At 41.7% G+C, this 27,719-nt stretch overlaps 1 protein-coding gene across 3 annotated transcripts in view; it reads right to left on the bottom strand.

Moving 5' to 3' along the window:
* sgcd (sarcoglycan, delta (dystrophin-associated glycoprotein)) overlaps positions 1-27,719 on the bottom strand; it is a 362,364-nt gene that overhangs the window by 116,028 nt on the left and 218,617 nt on the right. For all 3 annotated transcript variants that reach the window (XM_074672035.1, XM_074672036.1, XM_074672034.1), the window contains one exon: positions 12,476-12,661. In XM_074672035.1, the coding sequence (XP_074528136.1) occupies positions 12,476-12,661 (186 nt within the window). The remainder of the gene's footprint in view (positions 1-12,475; positions 12,662-27,719) is intronic.

Here is a 27,719-nt window from a genome sequence, read left to right as displayed (position 1 = left end):
GCAGATAAAGTGGGTAGAGTGTTGAACATGTTGCCATTTTCACCTCCTGATAAAAAATTATGTCAACTCACATCTTTACGGTGACTTTTTGCATAGTCTAGCCACATTTGGGATAAATGTAACATCACAGAGGCCACAATAATTATGTACATACAATCATGGAAACTTTTTTATGTATGAGTGCCTTACTGTAAACATGGAACACTACACAAGAGTTACAGAAACATGATTTTATCAGGGAGGGGGGAAATTTGACCTAAAATGCAACCCATTCATTAGATTTACCTTTGACACAGAAATATGATAAGTTGGAGGAGAGTTTGGACAGCTGAAAAAAAGAAAGTCAAACTCTTTCTTTTTGGTGGGGCTGAGCCGTGAACTTCCAAATTTCCTCTAACTGCTCAGGTCAGAAACACAACCTCCATCCTTCACAGCCTGAAACCGTTTCCCACCTTGCCGCCCCTCCTTTTAAGTCTGTAAACCAGTAAGCCTGACTAAACTAACTCAGTCCTCTAACTTTGTCTGGAGAGCAGAAGGTCAAGCCTCCCCTCCAGGCCCTGCCCGCCCCGCTGTAGCCTTGTGGGATTGTGGGAGGCAGAGCGGCTACAGACCTCCTCCTGCTGCGGGCTCCCAGGAGCAGTGAGCCGTATCACGCAGTCACAACAGTTCACCTCACTTTCACTTAAAGTGCAGGCTGCTGCGGCGGTGGGAGCAGGTACACAAAATGGAAAGCGTTTTGTGTTTTTTTTTTATTCCTCCCTCAGTTTCATTAATCTCCTCCTGGCAGTGGACAGCAGAGAGGCAGAGCTCTGGTTTGTTGTGTCCTGTTAAAGTGCTCTGCGGTAACAAAGTTAACTCCTACCTGTCAGTGCGCTGGCATTTTGTGGGTTGACTAACTGCTATAAAGAGGCTGGGATATGATGTCTGAAAGTCACGGTGAGTCTCTGAAACTTTAAATTAAGTTTTCTTCTTCCTCAGCTGCGCTCTGATATGTCAACATTTTCCTGTTCTCTCCCTCTCAGGAGCCTCAGAGAGGGATGAGCCTGATCTAGTTCTAATTTATGAAAGAATAATTTAGAGTCAAAGACAGGAATATGATGAAGCAGTGTTTGTTTCTGGTGAATAAAAGTTCTGTCTGTGTGTCCTGGGCTGACCTTTACTCGCTGCTCCTCTCTTCTGTTCCAAGTTTCAGTATTTCTAAACCTGGGTGCTTTATTCAGCCAGTTTAATTAGACACAGCCCACAGATACCTCTGTCTCCATTTATAGATCAACACACTGACAAAACACCACCCCATTCCACCCAAGTCCATCCCACTTTATTACATTCCCCTTAAAACAACTTAAAAAGCTTCAGCTTAACCAGCACCCAGACCTGCATTAGCTCTTTTAGCTGCAATACAGCTTTAACCTTCATTTTAGGCCTGCAGTTATGATTTATTTAATAATATCTGTTTATAATATCTGATTGTCCTGATGTTGTCTTGCAAGGGTGATGCTATTTGGTTGTTTAATCTACAAAACATGCACATCAATAAATGCAAGTTCCACCTTGTGTGTCAGAAACAACAATGACTTGAGAAGCATCTTGTTAGAATCATTTTTACAGCCTCTTATGAACAAAGATTTTGTTTTTTATAACTTGTTATTGAATTTATGACGTCTGTATGGAGAGTAGACTCAATGCTTACCTCCAAATTTGATCACATTGGTATTGGAATTAAAGATATAAACTGGATTACAAGACAAACTCCTCTTTCCAGTTTGATAATAATCCCAGTCATACTGACCACTGTAATCCTCTTCTCTACTCTCTCAACCCTCTCTATGAACTGGTTCAGAGCCTACATCATCCCCAGACCCCCTCCATGGATCACCTCCTTTCGCTCAGCAGCTTCACCGGCTCCCGCTCAAATATCGCATCAATTTCTAGATTCTTCTCCTCACTTTCAAGCCGCCATGAATAACCATGCTTTCTTATGTTGCCCCTTATGACCACCATGGGGTCCAGAGCCTTCAGTTTCTCAGCCACCCATGCGCTGACTCTGAAAACACATCTTTTTATTAACTCTCAGATTCACTCTGGTTCTCAATCACCAAACCTCTGCACATATTGTTTTTAAACACTGTCATTTGTCCGGTTAATTAGTTGATTTTACTTTTGCACTATTCTTGTTTTTAAATTTATAAGATGATCTTGAGAGCTTCAAAAGACACCTATAAATAAAATTTATTATTCAATTTATAATTGTAAAAAGATAAAAAAAAAATAATGAAGGCCAAATCTTCTTAATATTGGGAGAAAAAAAAAAAAAAAAAAAAAAAAAAAAAACTTGTCAGATGTCTTCGCTGCATTCATAACCATCAACAGCACAGGATCAACTCTGTATCAGTTGTTGAATAACTTGGTATACCTTGGAATCACAACCACAGTGTTGCTAAGTGTTTCATCCAACTGGAAAAGTACAATATTGACCTGAATACAGGATAGGGCTTTTTTCTTGACGCTGCACAAATCTAACAGCATAGGTTGCTGAGGTGGTTATGAGGCTGAAGGGCAAAAGCTGGCTTGATCTCGATTTTTATTCAACTTGGTCAAATTAGCAGTTTGGTCTAGCTGGTTAGCTCGTCATCCGTTTTGTGCTCTGAAATAAAACCATTCCTTGCCTCAAAAAGCAAGATGGCATTAAGTAGAGTGTTGAATATGTAGTTCAAGTTGGTATAATGCAAAGGAATGGGTGGTTGTATCTCCAGAAGGGTATACATGTCTCTCATTACAAAATATTTAAAACACTTGCTTTAAGTTTAATTCTCAGTGTGCATCACTGTCCCACTCTTTGTTCCATAAAACTCTTCTTGTTGCATCACTTGTTGGTGCAAAGGGCACGTAGCCTCTTTATCCAGGATTTAATTTCCAGCAACACCTCCCAGAAGGAATGTTTCCATAAATAAATGAAACTAACAGAGAAAGTAGCCTTCAGACTTTGTTTTTCCTCAATGAGCTTTGAATAGAGGGCAGATAAGTTTAGCTCAGCACCAGGAGGCTGACACTAAAATGTTAAAAGCACCAAAGAGTAACCATTAGCAGTCTGTCTATTGTCTGCTCTCTCCTCCCTGCAGGCTGATTGTCTGGCAGCTGAGCAGGTCTGCTTCAGTGGAGTGGAAGGACCTGGAAGAGAGGGCAGCAGATACATCACTCCCCCCCCTTCACTCATTACCACTCACTCTGCAGACCTCCATGTACATGAGGTGCAGCCGCTTTAATCTGTCTCAATGTTAGAGCCCTCAGCTGTCGGTGCTGACATGCAGAGCCCGTTTAACTGGCTGTAGATCTCAGGAAACACACACAAGACTCAGATCAAAGCCAGGTCGACTCATGACAAAGATCTGCAACCATGAAACCTTTCAGAAAGCTGCATTTCTGCATATTTAATCTCTCAATGCTGCAGAATATGTACAGGTCTTGCATAAATCCACCACAGCTGCAGTAGCCAGGAAGGAAATCAGCTCCAAGATAATCATGTGATGAGACAAGTGCAGAGAGAGAAGCTTGACTGAGGACAGATGAACTCTGACAGAGCCTTACAATAACAGAGCCAAGACATCCTACAGGAGAAGTGAGGGTTTGCAGATGATGATAATGCATATTTAACCCACGCTGCAGCTGCTCACGTCACTTTGTCCTTTTGTCTCAGCTAAGAGAGATTCCAATCTGCAGTTCTGTTTGCACGCCTCACTTTTCATCTCTTTGCCCTTTCTTTTCAAACTTGCATGCGCCTTTATTCTCACTCTTTAATCTCTCCTCTTATCTGTGTATTTTTAAAATAAATTGATAAAAAAAAAACAACTAAATATTAACATCTGACAAAATGCTCCTCTTAAGAGTTATAAATAGGGCCCACAGTCTGTTAACTGATCTGCAGATATCAAAGCAAACTAATATGACTTTGGCTGTCTTTTGAAAGCCTAAAACCATCCCAGCAGTACTTGGTCACATGTTTGAAAAAAAAAAATGCATGAATTTATCTAGAACCATAAGACTCAAGTACAAACCTGTGGTACTGAAAAATGAAGGGAGAGCAAAAAGCTGCAGTTCCTCAGGTGTCCACTGGGAGTTGATGAGACTCGAGAGGCTTGAGATGTTTTTATGGTTACATGTTTCACAAATTACTTTTGCTCCACCACTCTGGCCTTGCAGATACATTATACAACATACAGCAAATGGCCAAAAGTGGGAACCACAAACAAGACAGCATCCCAAACTTCAACAAAACCAGGCTCCCTTTCTCCAAGCTCCAGATAAGGACAGATCTGACACTGAAGCCCAATTTCCACCTAGCAGTCCAGTTTAGATCAGTAGAGGTGAGGGTTGGCTTGGTCAAGCCTGGTCCTGTTTGTTTTACCACAGCTAGCTGTGTCCCCTTGTGGTAGGGGGTGTGTAAGGTGGTTGCTGATTACCACAATAGTTAAATTATAGTGTGACCCCAAGGCAGCGTAACAGTGTATCCAGGGTTCATACAGATTTTTCACGGTTAAATTCAAGTACTTTTCAAGGAACTTCAAGGTCAATTTTCAAACTTTTCAAGTACTGTGAGCAGTTGTTAATTTCATAATGTTAAGAAATTGATGCGCACACAAAATGGCAATTTCATTGTTTTGTGTTTAACAGCACATTTGTTTACAACTTCACAGAGAGGACTCGCATTTACAAAAAAACAGCATTTTTTTTTCCTGATTCTTGTCTTTTTACTACTTCTCAATGAACTGATTCTCATCACTTGCTGACGAAACTGGTATCATTATCTTTGAAACTAAGAGTATTAGGAGCATTATGAGGATTTATATTAAATTTATTATATTACAACAATTTTTTTAATGCAGCTCCCTCCTTTGTGAAAACAACATCCCTCCACAGTAGATGGTCCACAAACAGGGCAAACTGGGAGAACAAATTAAACGCACCCTTCCCAACACCGTGTATGTTAATGAAGCAGCTGACAGCTCAGTGGATCAGTCTGAAGACAAACAGTGAAGTCATATCTCCAGTTCAGACCCTCAGAATTAATCTGAACAAATCTAATTAAAAGATCGATCCTTGGACTTTATGAATCGATGTCAAATTTTGAAAATGAGGATCGTTTTTAATTTTGAGAATCGATTTTTTTTTTAACCCAGCCCTACTTTTTGTATCGAATTCTATGGTTTTTATTATTCTCAAACAATGAGTTAGATAGCCACATCTCAGACGCTTATAATAAACCAAGCCGGTAGCGCGGCTTTAGCACGAACGAGCCATCTAACCTTTATGGTTTGATGCTCGGGGCAGGTTATCGCATGACTGTTGTTCGTCTGTGCCGGGTCTCAATGAGAAACGCCGTTTCGTTCCTTCGTATGTACAGGGCGAGCCTCCCACTCCGCCGCGGCCGTATGCTCAGACCAGGCACGACCCGGTATTTGTAGACAAAACTTGTCACTGCCCGACCGCAGTTATTTTATAACCTGCCCCGACAAACACCCGCAGGCAACACTACCTTTAAGTTAAATGGCACACTGCCTTCATCACTCATGCCTCCCATGTAGCATAAAAAGTTGGTTAGCTTCAACAGGTAGCAGGCTAATTGGCTAATTAACGTGTAGGGCTAACAGGGTACCTCTCATGTGGCTGTCGAGTGCCGACTCGCCCATAGCTTCCACTGCAATCTCCTTTTTACATACATTGCAGTATGCTGCACGGGGATTTGCGCTACGTTTAATCCAAAATTTGTATTTTTCTTTCTCCAGTCAACGGTCATGCCTCCCGGCATGCTGCTTAAGGAACAATCCTCATGGGGGAGACGTCACAACGCACATATAAACAGACCAGTTATGTTACACCCGCGAGCCCAACAGATGGAACGTTTTTTTTTTCCGCCACAATTTTATTTTATTTCTCTCTATTGGATCGATCTGTTGAATTAGGAGGCTGAGTAGTTATATACGATTATAAATTCAAGCATTCTCAAGCACTCGAAAAGAAAATCAAGTACTTTTCAAACCTTGAAAACACAACATGAAAAAATAAGCATTTTCAAGGATTTCAAGGACCTGTACGAACCCTGTGTATCCCACAAATTAATCTAACAAAAGAAGAACAACTCAGCACAGTAAATAAAGAGCAACAAAGGGTAACATGCAGCAGTTAACTTTTTTTTGTGATAGGCGTGGCCCTTTGATACCAAGCGCAAGGTAAGAGATGATTCTTTTAACAATCAACGGTCTGCAGTGTTGTAGCGCCACCTTAAGGGAATGGTTCAATTTTGTCTGGCACCCCTATGGGAGGGTCCCAAAAAGTGGGATGGTTAGTCTCCGTTATTAGGGGGTCTGTCCCGGGAATAGACAGTGGAAACATTGTAAAATGCGTGCCGATACGAAGCGATGAACTGCTGAACTGCTTGGTGGAAAAGGGGCTTTTAGACTAAGGGGCAACATCTGGTTAGTAAAAATAAAGCCTATGCGGAAGTGCTAAAAGCTGCTGTTCATCGAGAATCTGCTTGAGGCTGGCTGCAGATAGACCAGAAGTCACGTACACACCCAGCCATAAAAACAGACTTTTGTGGCATTAAAAAAGCATATTTACAGCCTGGTTCAAAAAACAGCTTGGGTTTAAAACCCTGATTTTACTATCCGCACACACTGTACGGTGGGTGAATTTTTTCCTATCTCTGTGGTTTAGAAGTTATTGAGATTGTTTGAATTTCCAATTAGAGGCACAGCTCAGGTCACGTGACCACCGGGCGCCTGTAGCTGCTCAAAGAAAAACTCACAGCTGGCGTCATGGCGAATGTGGCTGCGTCCGCGGACTGGCTCCATTTCACATTTTCAGGAACAGGCGGGAGATGTTGCGGATGCTACGTCCATGTTTTATACAGTCCATGCTTTAGACACACCCAGACTTTAGATAAAGATAGGCAACAAGAGCAACCAGACCAATATGCTTCTTTAGTTGGTGCCTTGCTTTTGCCAAGTTAGACCAAACCAACATACTGAGCTGGTTTGTGAGATGGCTACAGCGAAGAGCAGACCCACTGTTAAGTGTTGGGTTAATCACCTTTAAGTAAAACTTCAGAGCTTAAGCCTTCTACCAAGGGTTCAAGGGGAGCAAGGTTGGAGGCGTGTACTACAGGGAGGGGGTTGATTAAGCAACTTTCCAAACAATGACAGTGTTGATATCATCTTATGTATACATCAGGCCACAGTTAATTATAATTAAGTACTGTTCTCATGTAAACCATAACGGTATGTCCACACAGGCAGACAACAGGTCCTGGAGGTTAAGGTCTTCCTATAATAGATTTTATAAATAATTAGCCATCACTCAGGGAACACAGGTCATGTTGGCAATTGCATCAAGTGAGGTAGAGTAAAAGACTTCTCACAGTGTAATTTATCATTTTAATTAAAGCAAAGGTACTCTTCAGGCTCTCAGACAGCACAGCGTTAAAAATAGATGTTTCTGCAGTGGAGGTCAGTGCATGGACTCAGAATCACTTTAAGAAACTACATCTTGCAAAGAGGAAACCAAATACAAACAGAATCCTGGAACATCAGAGACAAGGACAGACCAGAGCCTGTTTAAGATAATATCTACTGCATGTGAAATACATCTGTGTGAAGGGCACAGAGCTTTGACACTGGACACAAAGGAAGCTCTGCTGCTTCATAAACATGTTAAATCACCACTGTACGAGCAGTTAGAGAAATAACCTGCCACACCTTCTGTTTGCAGCCATGTTACACACCATCAGCTCATCAATATGCAGCCTCAGGGTTACTCGACCAGGAACACTCGGCTCTCTGGCCGTGCCCTACACTTGTACACCGAGCCATTATGAAAATGTGTGTCGAGCCCAACATGAGAGCTCTGCTCTCGACAAATGTCTCTGAAAACCTGCAGCAGCATGGGTCAGCAGCTTATCAGATGATTTACAGCGTGTGAATCACCGTGAGTGCTGCACAAACACAACACACACACACATACACACAGAGAGAGGAATAAACGCGCTAATGTGTCAAAGCACAGGCTTGTAAATGTAAACGGGCCCCTTGGGATCAAACTGTGTATACAGACTGGTGCTCAGAGAGGAAGATAAATGTAAAGCTGTTGTTCTGACTACAGCGTGTGTATGATGTTCCAGATGGAAACACATTTCAGTGATAACTCTCAAACACATGAACCAGGAGCTCAATCTGTTCAACAAGCAGTTTTTTTTTTCTTTAATCATACACCTGCAGAGACATAGTGTGTCACCACCAACACTCTGTTAACATCGAGAACCCAGGAGACCTGAAGTTTAAGGGACAAGTGCAACATGGTAGTCCGCCATGGTCACTGTTGTTGCCTGGTTTGCTCATGGCAATTTAAGATGCCACATTAAAAGTGCAAGGTGCACCTGATTTGGCACCCATCCCTATGCACAAGTCAGTGCAACTGGAGTTTCCTGTAATAAATGGCTCCCAGTTTTGCAGGTCTTTTTGAAGGTCTAGCTGGACGTTAATGGGAATCTGATCCTGATAGAAAACATTTTCAAACAAAGGAAAATCTTTTTGGGAGTAAACTTTTGCAAACGCTAAGGTTATTTAGGGATGTCAGTGAAAGTGATGCATGAACCCAAACATGGGACGACTCGGTCTGACTTTCTTTCTGCTCGGCCGCAGAGGTCAGAGGGACTTAATGTCTCTCTGAAAGACATTTAACTGAATGGACGTGTGCCAATGAGAATCTAACATGAATATTTTAAAGTGCACTCACTAACTGCAGATTTGTACACTCCTCATACATGCGCTGTGTAATGTAGTGGCTGCACAGGTTAAACTCAGTTCAAGCTCCTTTATGGCCTCTTTTAATCACACTTTACAGTCAGACTCACATCCTCCTACACACAAACACCACTCACTCTGATGTCTGTATTCATTATTCATGCTGACTTCTACAGACGCCTTCGGTTTGGCCGCTTCAGGATTGGTTTTCATATTCAGAATATTTTGACCTGCAGACCCAAATATTACTGATTTCTTCCTTCTTACAGTCTTTTTCATAGGATGATGACATTTTACATATTTGAACCTCAGCCTCACAGAGAAAAGAAGTACATCTTCAGCTGTAAGAGATAAAACTAACAATGATGGCACAAGAGCATCATTAACCAAAAGCTCTATCATGATGGCAGGTGACCTGAGATTTTTACCTGCTGCTGCCAACATCTATCCAGGGTCTGGCAGGTGTAAAATCATTTCCTGATAATTAGGCACCATCCTCTGGGAAAAGAAACATCTGTCCAAGATTTCATGGCAATCCATCCGACAGTTGTTAAGGTTGGACTGACCGACCATCATCCCTGGAGCCGAGCTGCCATCATGGATGAACAAAGCCGCTGAGCATCAGTGACGTTCATAAAAATAGGATTAATTTACCAGTGAAGGGGATGTTAAAGCTCTTTTGAGGCCAGGTTGTGCTGAAATATTTCATGTTTAAAGCCTTCTATGAATCAGAATAAATCTAAGGGAACCCTATGAAAGCAAATCATTGCCATTGGCTTAAATTTCCATCATTCTTCCACTTTGTTTCAGTCTTCTGCAATGTGAGGAGAGTCACATTAAAAACATTACAGCCCTACTGCAGCAGCGCTCGCCAGAAAATCACTGCTAAGGATCTGAGAAGCAGCTCTCAGATTTATGTAGATCTTATATTAAAGCCTCGCAGTGAGGCAGACCTCATGCATTATTTACAGGGACGGCCATGTGTGTGTCGGTCTGTATGTAGCCGGATATGAATGTGCATTTCATACTGTAGCATCTGTATCTGAGTCATTACAGGCGCCAGAGGTTATGAAGCGCACAGACAGAGAGAAGGACACAAGGAGCAGCTCTACAGACATCAAACCTTATGATACAACAGCTCACACTGAAACCAACGACTTTGATCAGTGCAACAAGTGTGCTAGTTTCTAAAGTTTGATTCCCTCAGCGCAGCTCATCAAGGTGCCCTCCACACCTGGCTCATCACCTGGGAAGAATAAACACCCCGCTGGGTGTCATCAGCAGAAATCAATCTACTCCTACGTCTAGAGAAGATGACCCGTCTGGACAATCACGAGCTTGGTTGAGTCTCTTTACAACAAATGACTTCATCGCTGATTACAACAGCTTTAAAAAGACGGAGCACCTCGTTGGTGTAATTACCGTCCAATGGTGTCTCTTTGAATGAGGACCATCAGCCATCAGGCACATGCTATAAGCCACACCTGCCCAAAACCAGTGTGTTCAGCTATAAAATAAAAACGGGAAGGAATTTAGGCTCTGACCAAGCTGTTAAATGGCGCCGACTAAGCCTCTCTGGAAGTTTTATTATTACCTTAGCTGATTAAAGATCCCAAATACTGGTAGGAAACCAGGCAGGGTTATTTAGTCATATCATCCTGTTCCATTATTTTATCTCAGCAGTGTTCTACATGAATGCAGCAGATCTCTTTTAATTCCACTATAAACTCATATGTATCAGTCACTCATTGATTTTAAGTCAATTTGTTCAAATACTTCAGATTCTTACTCAGACGACCAGGGTTTGAATGATATGAGAAGCAAAAAAATTGTCCGTATCCCATCAGTCTACTTTATATAAGTCATGTAAAAATAATAATGATTAAAAAAACAAACAAACAAACAAAAAAAAGCACTACTTGTACTACTACTACTGCTACTACAAACAACAACAACAACTACTTCTACTACTACTACTACTACTACTACTACTTCTACTACTACTACTACTACTACTACTACTACTACTACTACTAATAATAATAATAATAATAATAATAATAGTAAAAATAAATTTTCAGTGAAAAATTCTTCAAATTTGGACTTAAATCACTGAAAAACACAATTTACATGAAGTTACACAAAATCTGCCATTAATTTAAAAAAACCCAGCAAGTCAAAGTCATAAATGTAAAATTCAAAAATAGAGGTTTAAGGTCTGAGGTCTTTCCTTCCAATTCAGACATGAAGATCAAATTTCTGGTTAAAAGAAAAAAAAAGAAAAGAAGAAGTCAGAATTCATCAAAAGGTAGAATCTATACTTTGATTTATGATTTCTATGATTTATGTAAAAAAAATGTGAAAAAATAAATCTTGACCAATAAACTAATGATCCTCAAAAACATTTAATTTTTTATCCCGTTATCTATTTTTCTATTTAGTTGTAATTTGATTTGAGACTATAAAAAAAATCTGTTACTAATTAAAGCAATCTAAAATTAATAATCAAAATTGTGTTTTTCTTTGGAATCATGACACATAACTCAAATTCAGGTTTCATGGAGAAGTATAACATCTTGAACAAGGTAAAAATTCTGCCTAGGTCTTGATTCAGAGGGGAAGGCTGGGGTCTATTGAGAGGAGACCGAACAGACTTGGCAACAGGCTGGAAAGACTCTGGTCTGACCGCAGAGGGAGCCACATTCATCGGCCCATAGAGGATGGTTAAAGCTGGGGACTGCCTCAGCGAGGGGGTTCCTCCCTGGTGGAGAGACTCCCTGCTTGAGAGCTGGTTCCAGGGCAAGGGGTGAACTGAACACTGCAGATTTATGAGTAGTATGACGTATGAACACTGGGAGATTGGCTAAGTAGGGCCTGGCACCAAGCTTTGCATCAACTAGACAAGGATCAAGATCTTTTTTTGTGCAGTATTCCTACTTGGCATTTGTTTTCTACAGACAAAAATAAAGGACAAGTCCTCCTCTCACTCTCTTTTCTGTATATGGTAATCACTGATGGGCAACTTAGTGCCTCACAAATCCCCCCTAACCATTTAGCACGACTCCTAATCACCCAGAAATTAACTTTTCCCCTTAGTGCCAACTTAACCAGCTGTCAACACAACCCCAGATAGTTTGTTTTGTCCAGCCTTTCTTTATAGCAATTTGGGGACCTGTGATTTCCAAAACTCATGAGACCAAAGTTAACATCATTTCCCAACTTGATACAAACTCTTCAGATAACCCAAACATGTTAATGTGTTTCTCCAGCCTCTTCAAACTGAAAGTGAAAGAGTAAAAGATGCTTACCACACATATAAAACCCTTAATGAAGCTATCAAACATCAACTGCACAGAGACCAGCTCCTCATTCATAAATGCATCATGTGTGAAGTAGATCTGTTTCAGCATGAGGTGTGGATGTGACCTGGTGTTTGGAGCTCTATAAACTCAGAGATGTGACCTTGTTGTCAGAATCAGGCTGATTAACATTTCATAAATCACCCAGCAGCATCAAATATTCATGCTGAGGGGGTGGTTAGTGTTTCTGCTTCACGCCTGTTGAGCTAATCCCTCCACGTTAGCTTCACCAGCGACGATGACAGAAAGCGATGAAGTGGAAACCAAGCGGTTTGTCTATCACATATACATGTACTATTAAGGAATAAAAAGGGAACTTACTATGGTGAAGTTCATGACCTTGAGGATCCAGATAGTTAGCGCCAAGTTGATGAGGATCAGGATCATCAGCAGCAGGACGAAGAAGTAAAGGCAGCGTTTCCTCCAGCCGTATATTCCCACTTTGTACACTTGTGGTTTCTCTGAACTCTGGACATTGTTCCTATGAGTGCACTGTTCCTGGGTCATCTGAGAGGAGACAGGGAGGGAAACAGGAAGTGAGTACAGCTGAGGGCAACATCTTGACCTCTGTCTTACCAAGCTGAGCAAAGACTCGGTCAAACTGTCGCCGCTAACTCGGTCTGTGTCTGGGTGACACATTGGTTTGGAAGGATGCAATGCAGAATGTTTCAGCCAGGAGGCTTCAGAGGCCTCATATGAAGCTAAAGATGTTATATCTGTGAGAGATTCTGCAACTTTCTGGCAGAAGAAGATGCTCCAAGCACCAAAAAGACATTCAATATCATATCAATGCTTACTAATGTCACATTCAGTCGTCGCTCTGCCTGCAGCATTTCGCAAATAACATATGCACTCTTGAGATTGACTTTTATTAGCATCCAAAATGAACCTTGAACTTTTGGGAGAAAGAAGTGGATCCACACATTTGGACATGAGACAACAACAGTATTTTGTGCCCTCTAAACCTCTGTCATCAATTTATCCCGGTTTGAGTGTAATAAACGTATTCTGGCTTCTTCTTGGAGATCCCAAAACATTCCTAGACCAGCAGGGCTCTGGGTCTCCCCCAAGGGCAGGAGGAGCACCATCAATGGACTCAGCATCACTCAGATCCCTTATTGGATCCCTCATAGAAGGCTGACATGAATGTGGTCGCATATGACTGGATGTTTTGGACATTTTCAGTCTTAAACCAGCCCTTTGAGTGATGAAAGGTGAAACTTGTTGGTCTAAGATTAAATAAAAAGTGTGCCTTCCCAGTCTGATTCACCTCCTGTGTGTGGTAGGATTCAAGCTCCAATGATATGAGGACACACCTTAAAGCAGAGAGTATAGACGCTAATGTGTCACCAGCAAATAAAACAGACAAGCAAACAGCACAGAGCTCTAAAAGCGCAATCAAGTTTTTTTTTTTTTTTTTTTTTACTGCTATCGCAAAGGAAGTGACAATTCTTTGGACCACTTCAAGGATTGCAGTGTTTCTAGCTACGCCTTTTGTGACCAGATCTGTATGTCTGGCATCCCGACAGAAGCGTACCAAAAAGGAGAGACAGTATGGGTCAGTAAGTTGGGGATCTTGGGGACGCCACAAAATGTGTGTCCTACTTAGACAAACTAAACTGAACCGCTTGGTGGCAACTGGGCTTTCTGCTCTCTCTTTGTGGTTTCCATTTAAGACTGATGGTATAGTCTTTAACTCTGCTTTCTGGCTTTTAAGTCTTTTCCTCTAACTCTTAAAAGTTGTGAAGAAAAAACACAAAAAAACAAAAAAAAACTGTGCATTATGATCAGACACTGTCTCCTGTTTGATCTTTGCCTATCTCAAAGGGAACTTTCCATCACTTTAGATACTAAACTTTCACCTCCTCCACCTCTGACTCCCTAACTCTTGTCCGTGGCCTCTGCTTTAGAGTAGCATTATCATCACTGGTTTACAGTATCTCTTTTCTATAGTGGCCGTTGTGCATTCAGCTATTATTGAAACCCATTTTGCCTCCATGCAGGAGCCGCCTCTGATTGCTGGGGGATTTGTGCTGCAGCTGTGCAGCTGTGCAGACAATGACCTGCATTTAATAGATGGTGCGCTGCTGAACATTAGGGCTAATAACACGCCATAAACATTCCTCTTGTATACTCCACTTCAGCACTGACCGGGCACTCAGTTTGGGCACGATGAAAGACAGTGTAGTTAGCAGTTGGGTTGATTGATTGGCCCATAAGTGGTCCATAACTCCATTATGCCCCCTCTGCCCCATTGATGTGCTGATAGTGCCGATTAATGATGATTCTAATTGTCTGCCTGTGAAGAAGAGGAGGCATTGTTCACTTCAAGCGCCATAATAATGGCCTAATAACTCTGCCGAAAAATACAATTTACTGTCGGCTGTGCTGTGGAGAGCGTGCCTCAGACCACCAAAGCCAATCGTTTTTGACAACCACACACATTTCCAGCTAACTGAAACAAACGGCACGAGACAAGGCCCCCGTGAGGAAGTGCTGAAAGCTATGGACAAGTCCACAAAGCACCAGCAAGCAAACACAACCTCATGGTGCATGGTCAGATTTTTCTTTTTCTTTGAAGGGATGCAAGAAGATGTGTTACCATGATGGTGATGCTGCTAGGGAGAGAAAGACAGTAGAGATGTGAGAGTCAAGAAGGCTAAAAAAAGGAAATAAAATGTCGTCCAAATCAAGGAGGTTGTCAACAAGCACGAGGTAAGTTTTATGTTTTCTCAGAATAACTTTGAACCGTACAAAGAAACACCTCATTAGGCTCCTCTGTTCACAACAAGCTGAGGTGTGAAGGCAGGAACGTGTTTCCACCAGCGCCTCCTGTTTTTCCTGGCTGTGAGAAGGTTTTCAACGTCCAAGCTCTACTATTTCATTGAAACACTGCCGACTTCAAATAGTTAAGGACTAAAATTCATCTGTTTTTTCAAATTACTACTGCACTTTATTGGAATAGAGACCAAATTCATCATTCGGTAGAAAAAAAATGTGATTCCAGGTCACAGAAAAAGCTGCAAAAGTAGAATCATGATTTTTTAATTTTGTGATTTATTGTGAGGACTCCAAACTCTTCACTTCAGGCTGACTGTGTGGAAACTTTTGGGAACACATTTCATTTATTAACATGAGATTTAAATTATCAATGATGTGAGCTTTGTGTGCAAGTACACACTGCTTCTCCCTTAGTGAGGAGATGCACCCATCATTTCTGCAGCGGTGGAATCATGACAGGTGTCAATAAACTCAAAACACTTGCACATATGAAATACCAATGCTGGATGTTCAGACTGAGTGTGCATGGATTTTAAAACCTCTACATGTTCATGATTTCTATGTTATAGAAATCCCTGGAATGGTCAGTCAGGAGTCATCAACCGGATGTTTGACAGACTAAAAAGTTCCTAATTTTTTCTTTTTCTTTTTTTTTTTATCTTCAGGAGCGGTTTTACTCCGCGGAGTAACACCACTCCGCTTTGCGTTGTGGTGTTCCCACTCCACGTCGTTCCTTAGAACGGTCTAATGCACGCTTCCTCGTTGTTTAATCCTTACTTATTCCAGGCCTTGAAAAGAGTCGCATCTTTATGTTAGCTAATGATAGTGCTCATGGGAAGTGAAGGGGTCTTTGTCACTGACAAATACTACCAATCACAGCCACAGGGGTCACTGCAATCAACTTGAAACAGAAAATCCTCACAGAGACTTTAAGGAACAAGAAGACAAGCTGTGATGGGCATTTTAAACAGCTTAAGCATGCTGGCACATGATTGGTCAAAGCTATCTCAGACTACAGACAGAATCTGGAGTGTTTCTGGAGCATTCAGAGACAAATACGTGCCTGAGCGCTGTATTCATGTGAGTTTAAGTTAAGACAGTTTTAATAGCCAAGCAGTCTTAAGGCATTCTTCATGCTTAACGTGGGTCACATTCATTGAAATCAGGTTAAGTACCTCCTGCACAGAGAATATTTTGTCACAGTTAACGTTTGTCTTCACAAACTCGGTTAATTATGCAGTTTCTTAATCACCCAACCCGAGGAGGAGCCTTGGATTAATCTCACAGTTAAACAGTGGCACCTGATCACTCAGGCTGAGTGCTTAGCTCAGATTTTATTCAAATACAAACACCAATACAAGACATCCAGCTGCATGAGCCAAAAGTAACCCAGCCTGTTTGATCAGCTCTTTGGCAAATCCTCACAGAGAGCCGCAGACAGTGAGTGGGGATTAATAACGGGCCTGATCCTGCTGCACACTCTTTTCTCTCTCTCCATCTGAAGGCACCTGCTTCAGCGCCCTCCGTCCAAATATGGAGAGTGTTTGAGAAAAACCAGACACAGTGTATTCACCCTGGCAACACGCTGCAGAGCTGTCCAATCCGCTGTTTGAACAGGATCTAGTTCAGCTCACGGGGCTGCTCGGACGTTTGTTTACACCCCGTATGGTGGGATTATGAAAACTGAGCGTGCGTTTTCAAGACTGACGGGCAGGTTTTTCCATTTCCTCTTTCTAGATGTGGTTTGTGATGTTTTTCCTGCCTGCTGTGACAGGCTCAGATAACTGACCCTGAAACTGATATGAAAGTGAAACTCTGAAATGAAACAGATCCTGTCAGTAAAATTCGCTAAGCTGGTGGCAGCGAGAAAAAGGAGAGCGGCTTCAGAGAGAGTTTAGGAGGCACACGCTGAATAAATCCCTGGAGTGTGAAAATAAAAGGGACGTCACATATACGCCCTCTAATTTCCCATCAGGCTCTTGCCAAAGTGGGAATACGTTGAAACTGCGAAGGCATGGTTGTATAAATTAGTGAGAGCGGCAATATTTTCACTGCCTACGATAAAAGCTTCATGCTACTCCAGCCATATTAAAGCAGAGCTCTATTTTTACACACTACACGACTTAAAGAACAAAATGTGTTGGAATGACTCCTTATAAATCCTCCTGCTTGTTGCCATGAGACAGGCAGCAAAAAATCTCTGATTTCACTCGTGAACGACAAAAAATATATCAACTAAAAAACCTTGTTTTTTCAGCTAAAGTTAATGCCAGGCAAAGTCTGTCAAATTATCAAGTGCACCACCAAAATGATCCCAGGTTTCAAAACATCAGAGCCTTTATTAATCTGTGAGAAGCAGCTCTGTTTGCTCATTTCATGAAAGTAGTAGAAGGCCAGAATTCAATATGCTAGTTAAATGAACTCCACTGTTTGTTCAGTTATGACACCACTTAAGTTTTAGTGATTAACACAAAACGAGTGAAGAGTCAAACTCTTCAAAACTCAGTCTCATAAAATAAAAGTTACTGAAAATGTCCTTGAAATTATAATCAAGAACAAACCCAGAAAAAAAAAATAAAACAAAAAACAAACTATTAAAAAGATAAATATGAAAGTCAGAACACAGCAGAGCTGCCAAACCTGTCCAGGTGTTGGTGAGAATGAACCAGCAGCTTGGCAGGAGAGCAACACCCAACGTCAACATCTGTGTCACCTGCACACGAGTCAGACTGAGGAGTGAGGAGTGTGCTCATACATCCTTTTCAGGTTGTTTCCTGTACTAAATTAAACCGTAAACATTCTCTTTATGCATACTATAGTGGTTTGAACTTTAAAATGTTATGATATAATATAAGTATTTTTTATTTATTTTTTTTTTTAATGCTGTAATTCTGTAAATTTCCCTGCTGTGGGACAAATTTGGGAGTATTTTCACTTCAGTGTGTGATGGAAAGAGCTGGGATCAAACCATCAACCTTGTGGTTAAGAGACTACTTGCTCTTTAAACATCCTCTCTCGGAAGACTTTGAACTTTAAAGCATCACAATACATAGATAGTATTTTCTTCTGTCCAGCCTTTCTCCATTCAAGCTCCTTCTTTCATGGTGTGTCTGATTTTATCAGGGTCATATACATTTTCACTGATGCTTATTCTGTTCATCCTGACCAAGGGGGAACATCTGGTTAGTAAAAATGAAGCCTTCAGCGAGAATCTGTTTAAGGCTGGCTGCAGAAAGACAGAAGTCACGAGTTGGGTCTAAAACGCTGAATTCATTGTCGGCACCCTGTACGGGCGAGTGATTTTTTTTTCAACTCAGCACTTTAGAAGTTATTATGATTGTCTGATTGTCCAATCAGAGACACAGCTGAGGCCATGTGACTGACAGGCCCCCCCTGAGCTGTTGGAAAGGAAACTCACAGCAGGCATCATAGCAAATGTGGCTGGATGTGGCTTCATGTAACGGTTTCAGGAACAGACAGGTGGCGTCGCGGAGGCTACGTCCACGTCCACGTTTTATACAGTCTATGATCTTGACACAAGCTAATATGCAGTTCTCAACCCTGACTACATGGCCTAATACAAATGATACACACAAACATTTCATGAATGCAATTAAAAGGAGAATGAGATGTGCTCTCCCCGCCTGAGGCTTTTGCATCCCCACGTAAGCAGACAGGTGCTCCCAGAACCAAAGCAGGGCTGACTTGACTGACTGGTGGGAACACTGTAGCTGTATTTCGACCATATCTGAAATGATGGATAACTGATTGTCTTTAAAAGGCTGCTTCAGAAACAAATGGGTGGCATCTCTGAGGCTACAATAATGTTATTTACAGACAACAGTCTCAACTTAGCCCAGATAAATGACATCACGGTGTAGGGGAGCAGCATGAAGAAGAAGCTGATGCAGCTGAAAGAGTAAACTTGACTGGGCTTCAGGCAATGTGGGCAACAAGAGTTCCAGTTGAATAACTGCTTTCATACAGGCGACTGTTGGTTGATATAACCCTCCATGGTTTAGCTCAAGGACTCTACAAAATAGAAAGCAAACAGAAGATCCAACAGTGTGTTGACTGCTCCATCCATCCTAACAAAGGCTGTGTAAATGATCCTTTGTTTTGTTTTCTTTAAGTGTTTGTCACTTGAAACTGATGTTGGTGGAAAGATAAACTATTTGTTTTTCATATTAGAGTTTCTGAGCTGCAACACAGTAGAGGAACTTTTTTTGTTTCTGCACAAACCTTATCACTCTTTTTTTCATGATTCAGAAGTAGTTCTTGCAGCTTATATTTCTATTTATTGCATGCATGAATCCTGCAGTGTAATGTGCTGTATGCCCATGTGATGGAGACTCTGTATAGAGGCTGTAGCTTTCTTGCAGAACTTCATCTCTTTTGAAGTTTTTCCGGACTGTAAAACTCAATTCAAGCTATGAAACAGTTTCCTCTCAGCAAACTCTAATCAAAGCTCCAAACACAACAACAAATCAATAACGGTTTTCCAAGGTTTATGAATGTCCTCATTGCTTCATTGGCTTATTTCCAGAAGCCTCGGCTACATTGTGGATGTACTCATAAATAAAGCAAATGTACAGCAGTAATGAAATAATACAACCCCTCTCCTTCTCCGTCCAGGCTCAGAAAGAAGTGAAGCTTTCCAATAAGCTCTCCAGCTGCAGGCTGACACAGAAAGAAAATGGTGCTTGGTTACAAGCTAAATAATGGCCTCTCTCATAAGAGTGGAGGTGTGTGTGTGTGTGTGTGTGTGTGTGTGTGTGTGTGTGTGTGTGTGTGTGTGTGTGTGTGTGTGTGTGTGTGTGTGTGTTAAGAAAGCAGAGCTGAAGAGCCAGAGAACGAAAATAAGTGGCAAATTGGAGGCAAATCAAATCATTGGCCTTTGAGTCTTTCTCCCTCCACTGCTGCTTTCCAAGCGTGCCACACATTCAGCCAAGTCTTCATTCAGAGAGCCTGAAGAAAACCCAACATCCCACAAACAAAGTCTGTCTCTGATTAGAGAGAGAAATGAGCTTTTACAAAACCTTATTGGTTATTCCTGCTGCCAAATAGCCAGGCAGCTCCCCATTAGGACTTTTATAGACAACATGTGGATCAGAACCAGGACCCAAGGGCCGCTGCCAACGGACAGGCCATTACTGGGCCCTCCAAATGTATGAATATACAAACTGGCCGACTGCCAGAGGAAGTTTACTGGCTGTTACAATATGTGGGAGTGGAGAAATGTAATGGGCTGATTGAAAAGTTTCTAAACATTTTACTGACTCCAGCTCAACTGTGCTTTGAATTCTCCGGGGGCTAATGGCTAACAGCTTAGCAGATGATTCTTTTGGACTGACTTGGCTCGCTTTCCAACCCACACAACCGAGTCTGTCATTTAGTTTTTGGGCTCACAGTAGATTATTCCCAAAGCTAACTGTCAATAGCTGCTGCGCTAGATCTACTCCATCCATTTCTCCTTCTCTGTAAGTGCATTTATTTATTTCGTTTTTATGAATATGTGGTTTCTGTAAATGGAACTAAAGGCTGCAGCATGCACAGACCATTCAACAGGTGTATTGTTAAAATGAAGGGCCATGTTCTGACTGATGCATAGTTCTTTCCTCCATGTGGTTGTTCCCTGGTGCTTAGGAAAAGATCCCATTCCACCACACCATGTTTTCTTATTTCATGCCTATTAAGAGAAAGAGTCAGGCCAAGAGGCCTGTTCAAGAAAGGTTGTATGCTCTACCTCCCTAAAAGAGGGGCCCTCGAAGTATAAATGGGCCGCACTTTCCCCCATCTACATCTACATTTTCTTTGGGGCTTGAAAAAAAACCACGGAGAGATAAGAAGATAGAACACAGTAAGGGGAAAACTGGAGTGAGGTGCCTGTTTGGGATCATATTGGATTAGACTGTATGCTCTACCTCCTCCCGTGTCCCTGTTTTCATGAAAGACAAGGGGAGTGACAAAAGACTGTGTGCTAATGTCTAATAGAAGATGGGGAAAGGCTCCATGTAGGAAGGCAGTTGGGGTCAGAGATAACCTCACAGGTCGACCCTGCATGCCCTACCTCTCCCCAAATCTCAAATCTAGATTTTCTAGGGAAGAAAGGGTGAAGAAAAATAAACAAAAACAAAAGAAGGATGCAATAGAGCAATGAGAAGATAGAGGACTGGAAAGGTAGGTAAGAAGCTTGCTCAGGTTGGTGTTTACCCCACAAGGTGTGGCTGTATGCTCTACCTTCCCATTCATCCCAATTCCAGTGAGGTCTAAGAAGAGAAGAGACAAGGGAGAACAGGGGGACATAGACAGGAAAGGCAGAGCCAGGGAAAGAAGTCTTGTTGGTTGAGAGTTAAGGGTTGGACTGTATGCTCTACCTCCCCATGTTTTGTCCATGTTTTCTCAAACTGTGTGTCTAATCCACAAGTTACTCCCCTGCAAAGGTAACAGTTGATCATCTTTACATCTCTTTCTGTACAAGACCTCAATTTACAAACCTAAAGCTGCTAGCTGTACCTACTCTTTTTTTTTGTTTTTGTTTAGTTTTGTTTACCCTTTTCACTGACTTCATCTGTTGTTCTGCAAGCCATGGATACACAGCCAAACATGACTTTTTGCCTTTTTGACAAAAAATGTACGAGTGTGAATATCTTTCTGTTTGTTCTTTGGATGTAAATGTCTCTTTTATGCATCTTTCTCCTCCAAACACGTAACTGCTTCTTCCTTTTTCACCATATTTAATTTCTGGGTTCAAACCCTCGAGGCTCCATGTCTCAGATTTGGTTTCCTTCAAAGTATAACACACCTTTTTCTAGCCATTACCTTCGATTAAAGAGCCCCTGTGGTGAATGACCTGAATTGCCCGCCCCTTGGTGCCTCTAACTGTCCTTTTCCTTTGTCTTAAGGGCCCCGGGAGCACTCCCTTTTTATTGTACACGTGTTAAAACACAAGGTGCTCACTCTAACTTTATTTCTTGTTGCTTTTATAACCCTCAACAAAACAAGAACAACAACAGGGAATAGTACTGAGGCAGGGATGCCATTCGAATCAACGAGTGGAGGGAATCTGATGCAACCCTGATGCAAACTGCCTCCTCCACAAACCAACAAATAAACATTACCATTCCTAAACAGTCACACATTAAAAAGAGATAAAGCATCAGAAATACACACATTAATATTTTTATAGGGCTTCAGAAATGTGCAAAACATTCAAACGGGGGCAGACATCACTAGTATTGCTGCAAATATGAGTCCTAACTTCACTTCTGCTCATACTCACATTGAAATACAGATGCACCAAGAAAAAAATTTCAATGGACTGACCAACGCTTTTATGCACAAAGTCATCAGAAACCAAAGCTTTGGGACTTCTCTTTGTGCCATTCATGCACTCAAGGTTGAGCCCATCCGAGTCCGTGTTGAAAGGTTTAGGCACCAAAGTCCTCACAAGTAGGGTTGCAGAATTAGCTTGACATGTATTTGAATTACATCCAAACTTCTGGCTGGAAATTGTTTTACTTCTGATTGCTGGCCTTTTTTTTACTTGTTTAAGATGCATTTTGGAGGTTTTCATCAGTGTCTTAAATCCTGGTGCCTCTCCTGCAAAAGCCAAATCCTGTGTGCATAAGAAACTGAGACAAAGCTGCAATTTTTAACACCTCGGGTTCAGTCGCTGCATTAATTGAGAAGTAGAAAATACAATAGTCAAATATTTAAGCCTTAAAAACTCAAATTAAAACCCTCACTTAGTCCCGAGGAACGCAGCAGCATTGTTCATTTGTTCAATTATGTCTGACAATTTATAATTACATCGTCCTGACAAGAGACCTTCGGTGGCTGTTTGAATTAGGACTCGTGTCTGTTAGGAAGAAAGCAGAAGTAATGTGACGACGCTGCAGAGCGTAACCTTTACCTTCGCCTTTACCGGTGAGGTTGAAGAGGATGTGAAGTGGCAGATTTGATGATGGAGGCAGCTGCTCACCTCCAGTCCCCTCCAGTCAGTGCTGGTTCCTCTGCAGTGACCATGAACATTCTCCAGCTGTGTGCCCTCATATCAGACGTGAGGAAACCAGATTTGATCTCAGGGTCGAGACAAATAACCTAACTAATAATGAGGCTGCTATTGAGCAAATTGAACTCTGAGATTTGACTGGACTTAGCCTGGTTGGCATCGGGGTTACGGACCAAGGCCCAAGCAGAGGAGTGATGGTGTTGTACCCAGCCCTGACCATCTACAAGAGGCATCCAGCTCCTACTCCTGGCATAGGAGCAGCTGGCAATCCCACCCCTATTGTAACTGTATTTCTCCCCACCTTGAATCTTTAGTTTTTCGCCCTCATGTAGAAGACAGCAATGAAGGACACCCCCCCTCCCAAAGGGTGCCTCAATGCTGCAACGACTCCTCCCATTTATTGCCTTTGGTCTTTGAGACTAGACAAATCAACCTTAAATCAAAACTGTATGTACTGCTAACCCATTTCTTGACTCTCCTGCTTCCAATCCACTTTTACATGGAGCCTCATTCACTATAACGATATAAAGATATAAAGAAACATAAAATGGGGATGAAAAGCTACAATACATACTCTACACAAGAACTAAGCATGTGCCACTGAGCATCAACTGAGGAGGTCATTGAGAACAGCTGTGAAAGTGCAGGTTAAGACTTTAACCATGAAACATAATGTCCCCAAAGAGTTATATGAATTAGCAGAGCAGACTTAGGGCTGTTTGTAATGTCTGTGTTGTGCCCCCCTCCACGGCAACATCACAGGCCGTCACAAACTGTACGTTAACTGCTGCCTTGATAATGCCCTGATCGACATTTCTACAAATACCACTCCCCTTCACTCACAACTCCTAACTGAATGATCATGAGAGCACAGTCACACCCTTCATTGAGGTCTGTAATCTGTCCTTTGAACCAAACACCAATAGTATAACCAAATCATGCATTCTTCCACCTCTGTAAAATTGCATGACTTGAACCCAGAAAGACCAGCTGCAGAAACACTCATCCATGCCTCCATACCCCTTCTAATATCCTCAAACATTATTAACACATTTTACCCTTAGGGTCAATTTGACGTGTAGTTAAAGACTTGGATGTAATCAACTAAAAAGTTGTTTTCCCGCCCCCTGTTATGTAATGACTTGAAAGTATCAATTCCTTACCTGCAGGTATGGAAATGTTAAGTCACATAAACAGACAAGTTTTACCCAGCTGAAACACCTTGGTGTCAAATTGACCCCAAAGGAACATCAGTGTGTACTAAATTTGTTCAACACCTTGAAAAAAATATCATGATAGTCTTAGGCTTAAACATTTGTCCCCATCAAATAAGGAAAAGTCATGAAATATGAATTTAAAATGAAAAAGTCAACCGTTATTTTTTGAATGATAAACATTGAATGGGGTCAAACTGACCACAAGGATACAGCCTCCTCTACTGACCTCCATAAACCACAAAAGTGCCAAGGTTGCTCACCCACTTCTGCTCCAGAGCTCTTAATAACCTCACCCCCTCATATCTGAATGACCGGCTCAAACTCCACTCCCTATCTCGCCGCCTTCAATCTTCAGCAAGCTGAAATAATTTTTCATTTAATTAGACCATTTTGAATTCAGATCTTAAAAATCTCTAACAACTTCTGATGGGTTACTAAGTTGCTTCACCTACAAACACTCTATTAAACTGACTTCATGCAGAGATCTGGGATTCTCTGCCAGTTCAGAGTTGATATAAGCCCATTTGAGTCCTAGCATCTGTGTCGTCTATAATGTTTGATTACCTGCACTTTACTTTTTGATAATTCATGTTGTTTACACCTTGAATCTTCAGTTTGTCCTCCTCAGTGGTAAAAACAATATTGCACCTGGCTGCTGGGTTGGTAATGCTGCTGAAATCCAGTAAGGTGAGCTAACAGACGCAGGCTTTGAGATGACTTTCAGGCTGTAAAGAAGACATTAAGCCATAAAAACAGGAAGTTATATACTCCTTCACATTTATGAGGTGAAAATCCATCTCCGCTGACAGCTCCCACTCCAAGTTTGTCAGCTTTCTGCAGCAGTGAGGGATAACTTTGTCGTATCTCTAATAAAGTGGTTTAAAGATCGTCAGATTATGTAAAAATCTGTTGCTTGGTATTTAGTTTAACTGCTCCTATGCGCCGACGTTTGCTTCATCCCTGTTCTCAGAAATCAATTTTCAGACTAAATGCAGTGGGGATAATGGTGAACACCGTCTCCCATGCCTGCAGCTTTAATGGTCACTAGCATAAATGCTGGTGTATTTAGCATACTTGGTAAATAGACTTTATTTGCACCAGTTTTCAGCATGCAGCAGCAGCAGCAGCAGCAGCCGCTCGGCCTTTTGTCCCACATTCCTGCCCCTCATTAACTCAGAGGCCACATCCTCGGCACAGCGCTGCATTGTTGGCCGCTGCCGCCGCTGCTCACTGGCCCATTACAGATGAGAAAAGTGTGGTTAATACTTACTGTTACTGAAAAGGTCACAGAATAACAGTAAACAATTTAATGAGAGGTCCAACCTGCTCAGCATCTGACAAAGCAGCTTCTCAGTGATTATACAAAAAAGAGACAAGAATAAGAAAACAAGCAATTTGGCTGCTTAATTCCTCCGAACAGGCGTGAAGCCCAGCCTGAGGCCAAGCCTGGCTGGAGGGCATAATGAATACTTAAACAGCTGAGTAACTCTGGGCTCTTCCTCTCTCCTTTTCGTGGAGTACGTATCTAAAAAAGGTTATTTTTCATCTAATACAGCGTCAGCATGCCTGTCAACAGGATTGTTAAACACCTGATTAGATTAATTTGTCAGAGCCCGTGTTTGAAGGCCATGTCTGACAGATATGATGCTGGACTGATAACAGTGGCACATCTGCTCCTGCATGAGCTGTGAAATCCATGTGTAACAGCAGCATCCTGTATATTTAAAGCTCTTCGTATAAAATACACCACAGCTCATGTTTTTCCTGAAAGGTAAATCAGCATGGAGGTCCAAACATCTTCCTGAATATAGGAAGCTTCTTTCATATTTACAGATGTTAAAATCTGACTACAGGATCCAGTCAGTGTTTACACTTTTTTCCATTCTGATTGAAGATCTCAGGTCAACTGATTTCAGTTGATGTGATCCGGTATTTACATGTGCCACAACATTTAACCAGAACAGGTACATGTACAGACATGTGACATGCACGGATCTATGAAAACATCAAGTCATTATCAAAGATGGAGGTCTATGGTCTATAAAGCACAGTTGTGACTGATTTTACGCTTTTATTCAAGCAACAGCTTGATACTAACATGTTCCTACTGGGAGCACTGAAGAGGAGAGACCATACAGCAGAGGGCCTTTTTGTATGTGCTTTGTAATGCTTTCCTGTTCTGCCCAGTGTTTTCAACTCCTCAGTATAAAAAGTAGCTGTTGGCTGTCCCAGAAGTCAGTAAAAGGCCCATTTACACCATGTTTCACCCCAATATGCAAAAATGCATATTGTATCCATGTAAATATCCATGTAAGTAAGAGGCCAAATGCAATGCTACTTTTGTGTTCTATCCTAAAACCATTGTGGTGTAAATGGCCCCAAAGTCATTGCCAAATTTGCATAATAATAAGCAATTTGCATGCAACTGTCATGGACGCTGTTGAAGAGAGCATGTAAAAACCACTGTCAATATGTTTAAAACCATAAATGAACTTTATTTCTGTCATTATTTTGCTGTTTAAATATCAATCCTCCTTCTTTATCCATGCAGAAGTGACCCAAAAGAGACACACTTGTGCTGGTTTCATCTACATGCATTTGCCTGCTCTGGCTGCAGCTGGGAGGGACTACTGTGCATCAGAGCTATGAGTGATTTGGATGGGAGAGGGGCTCACAGCAGCACCCACTGCTTTCATGTCAGTGTCTCCAAACCCCAGAAAAGTCTCTAGATCTGTTGCCAGTCGCTTTTCAAAACAGAGTTGCTAGAGGGGTCTGAGAAGTTGCTAAATACAGCGACAGAGCCGCTAAGTTGTCTACGTTGGTTCTGCTTATGTGCCCTCCGAAGACCAAAAAGGTGCAGATGGGGGGCTGCAGCAAAGACTGGTGGAAACAAGTTTTATGTCAAAACAGAGCATGCATAGACAGAATGCAGCCTGACAACTTTTGGTTTCATTGTTTGTATGTCAAACCTTTACATTTGACCCGTTTGAGAAGAGGAATATTCTACCTCTATGAAACTGAAGGAAAATCAATCCCTTTTCAGCCTGTTAACTCTTAAGGAGGTGTTTATATGGAGCATTCTCTTTTGGTTTGGGCTTCTAACACAGTTTCGATCTGAGTAGGCTCCATGTAAACCCAGCTTAGAAGCATCCTGACTCACACTCTTCTCTTCCAAGAGCAGCTGATGAATTCAGTTTTTTCATCCTGTGCGCAGTTTCTCTGCCTTGGATTGTTTAAGCGCCTCGTTATCTTTGCTTTCCCCGCTGAGTTTGACAGTCTTTGCATTCATCTTCACTTTGCAAAGGCTCAGCTCACAATAAATTTGTCCAAGTGTAAGTTTGCTAAGTGTCCCTTTCATATGCATCTGAGTTGATCCCAGTTGTTTTCCCTTGACAGAATTTTTGACAGCAAAGGGGACATTTGATATTGCCACTGTCAAAGTTTAACTGCATTTTTCTGCAAAAAAACTCACAAACTTGACAGCAATATTTTGGAAGTTATACCAGGCATTTGCATGCTTCAAAAAAGCAGAAGAAATCTTCATGAGAGAGCA

The sequence above is a fragment of the Halichoeres trimaculatus genome, unplaced genomic scaffold (genome assembly GCF_033239565.1).
Source record: "Halichoeres trimaculatus isolate MK-OKI-2021-1 unplaced genomic scaffold, fHalTri1.1 fHalTri1_scaffold_6, whole genome shotgun sequence".
NCBI lineage: Eukaryota > Metazoa > Chordata > Actinopteri > Labriformes > Labridae > Halichoeres > Halichoeres trimaculatus.
This window is presented reverse-complemented; position numbering and strand designations above follow the sequence as displayed.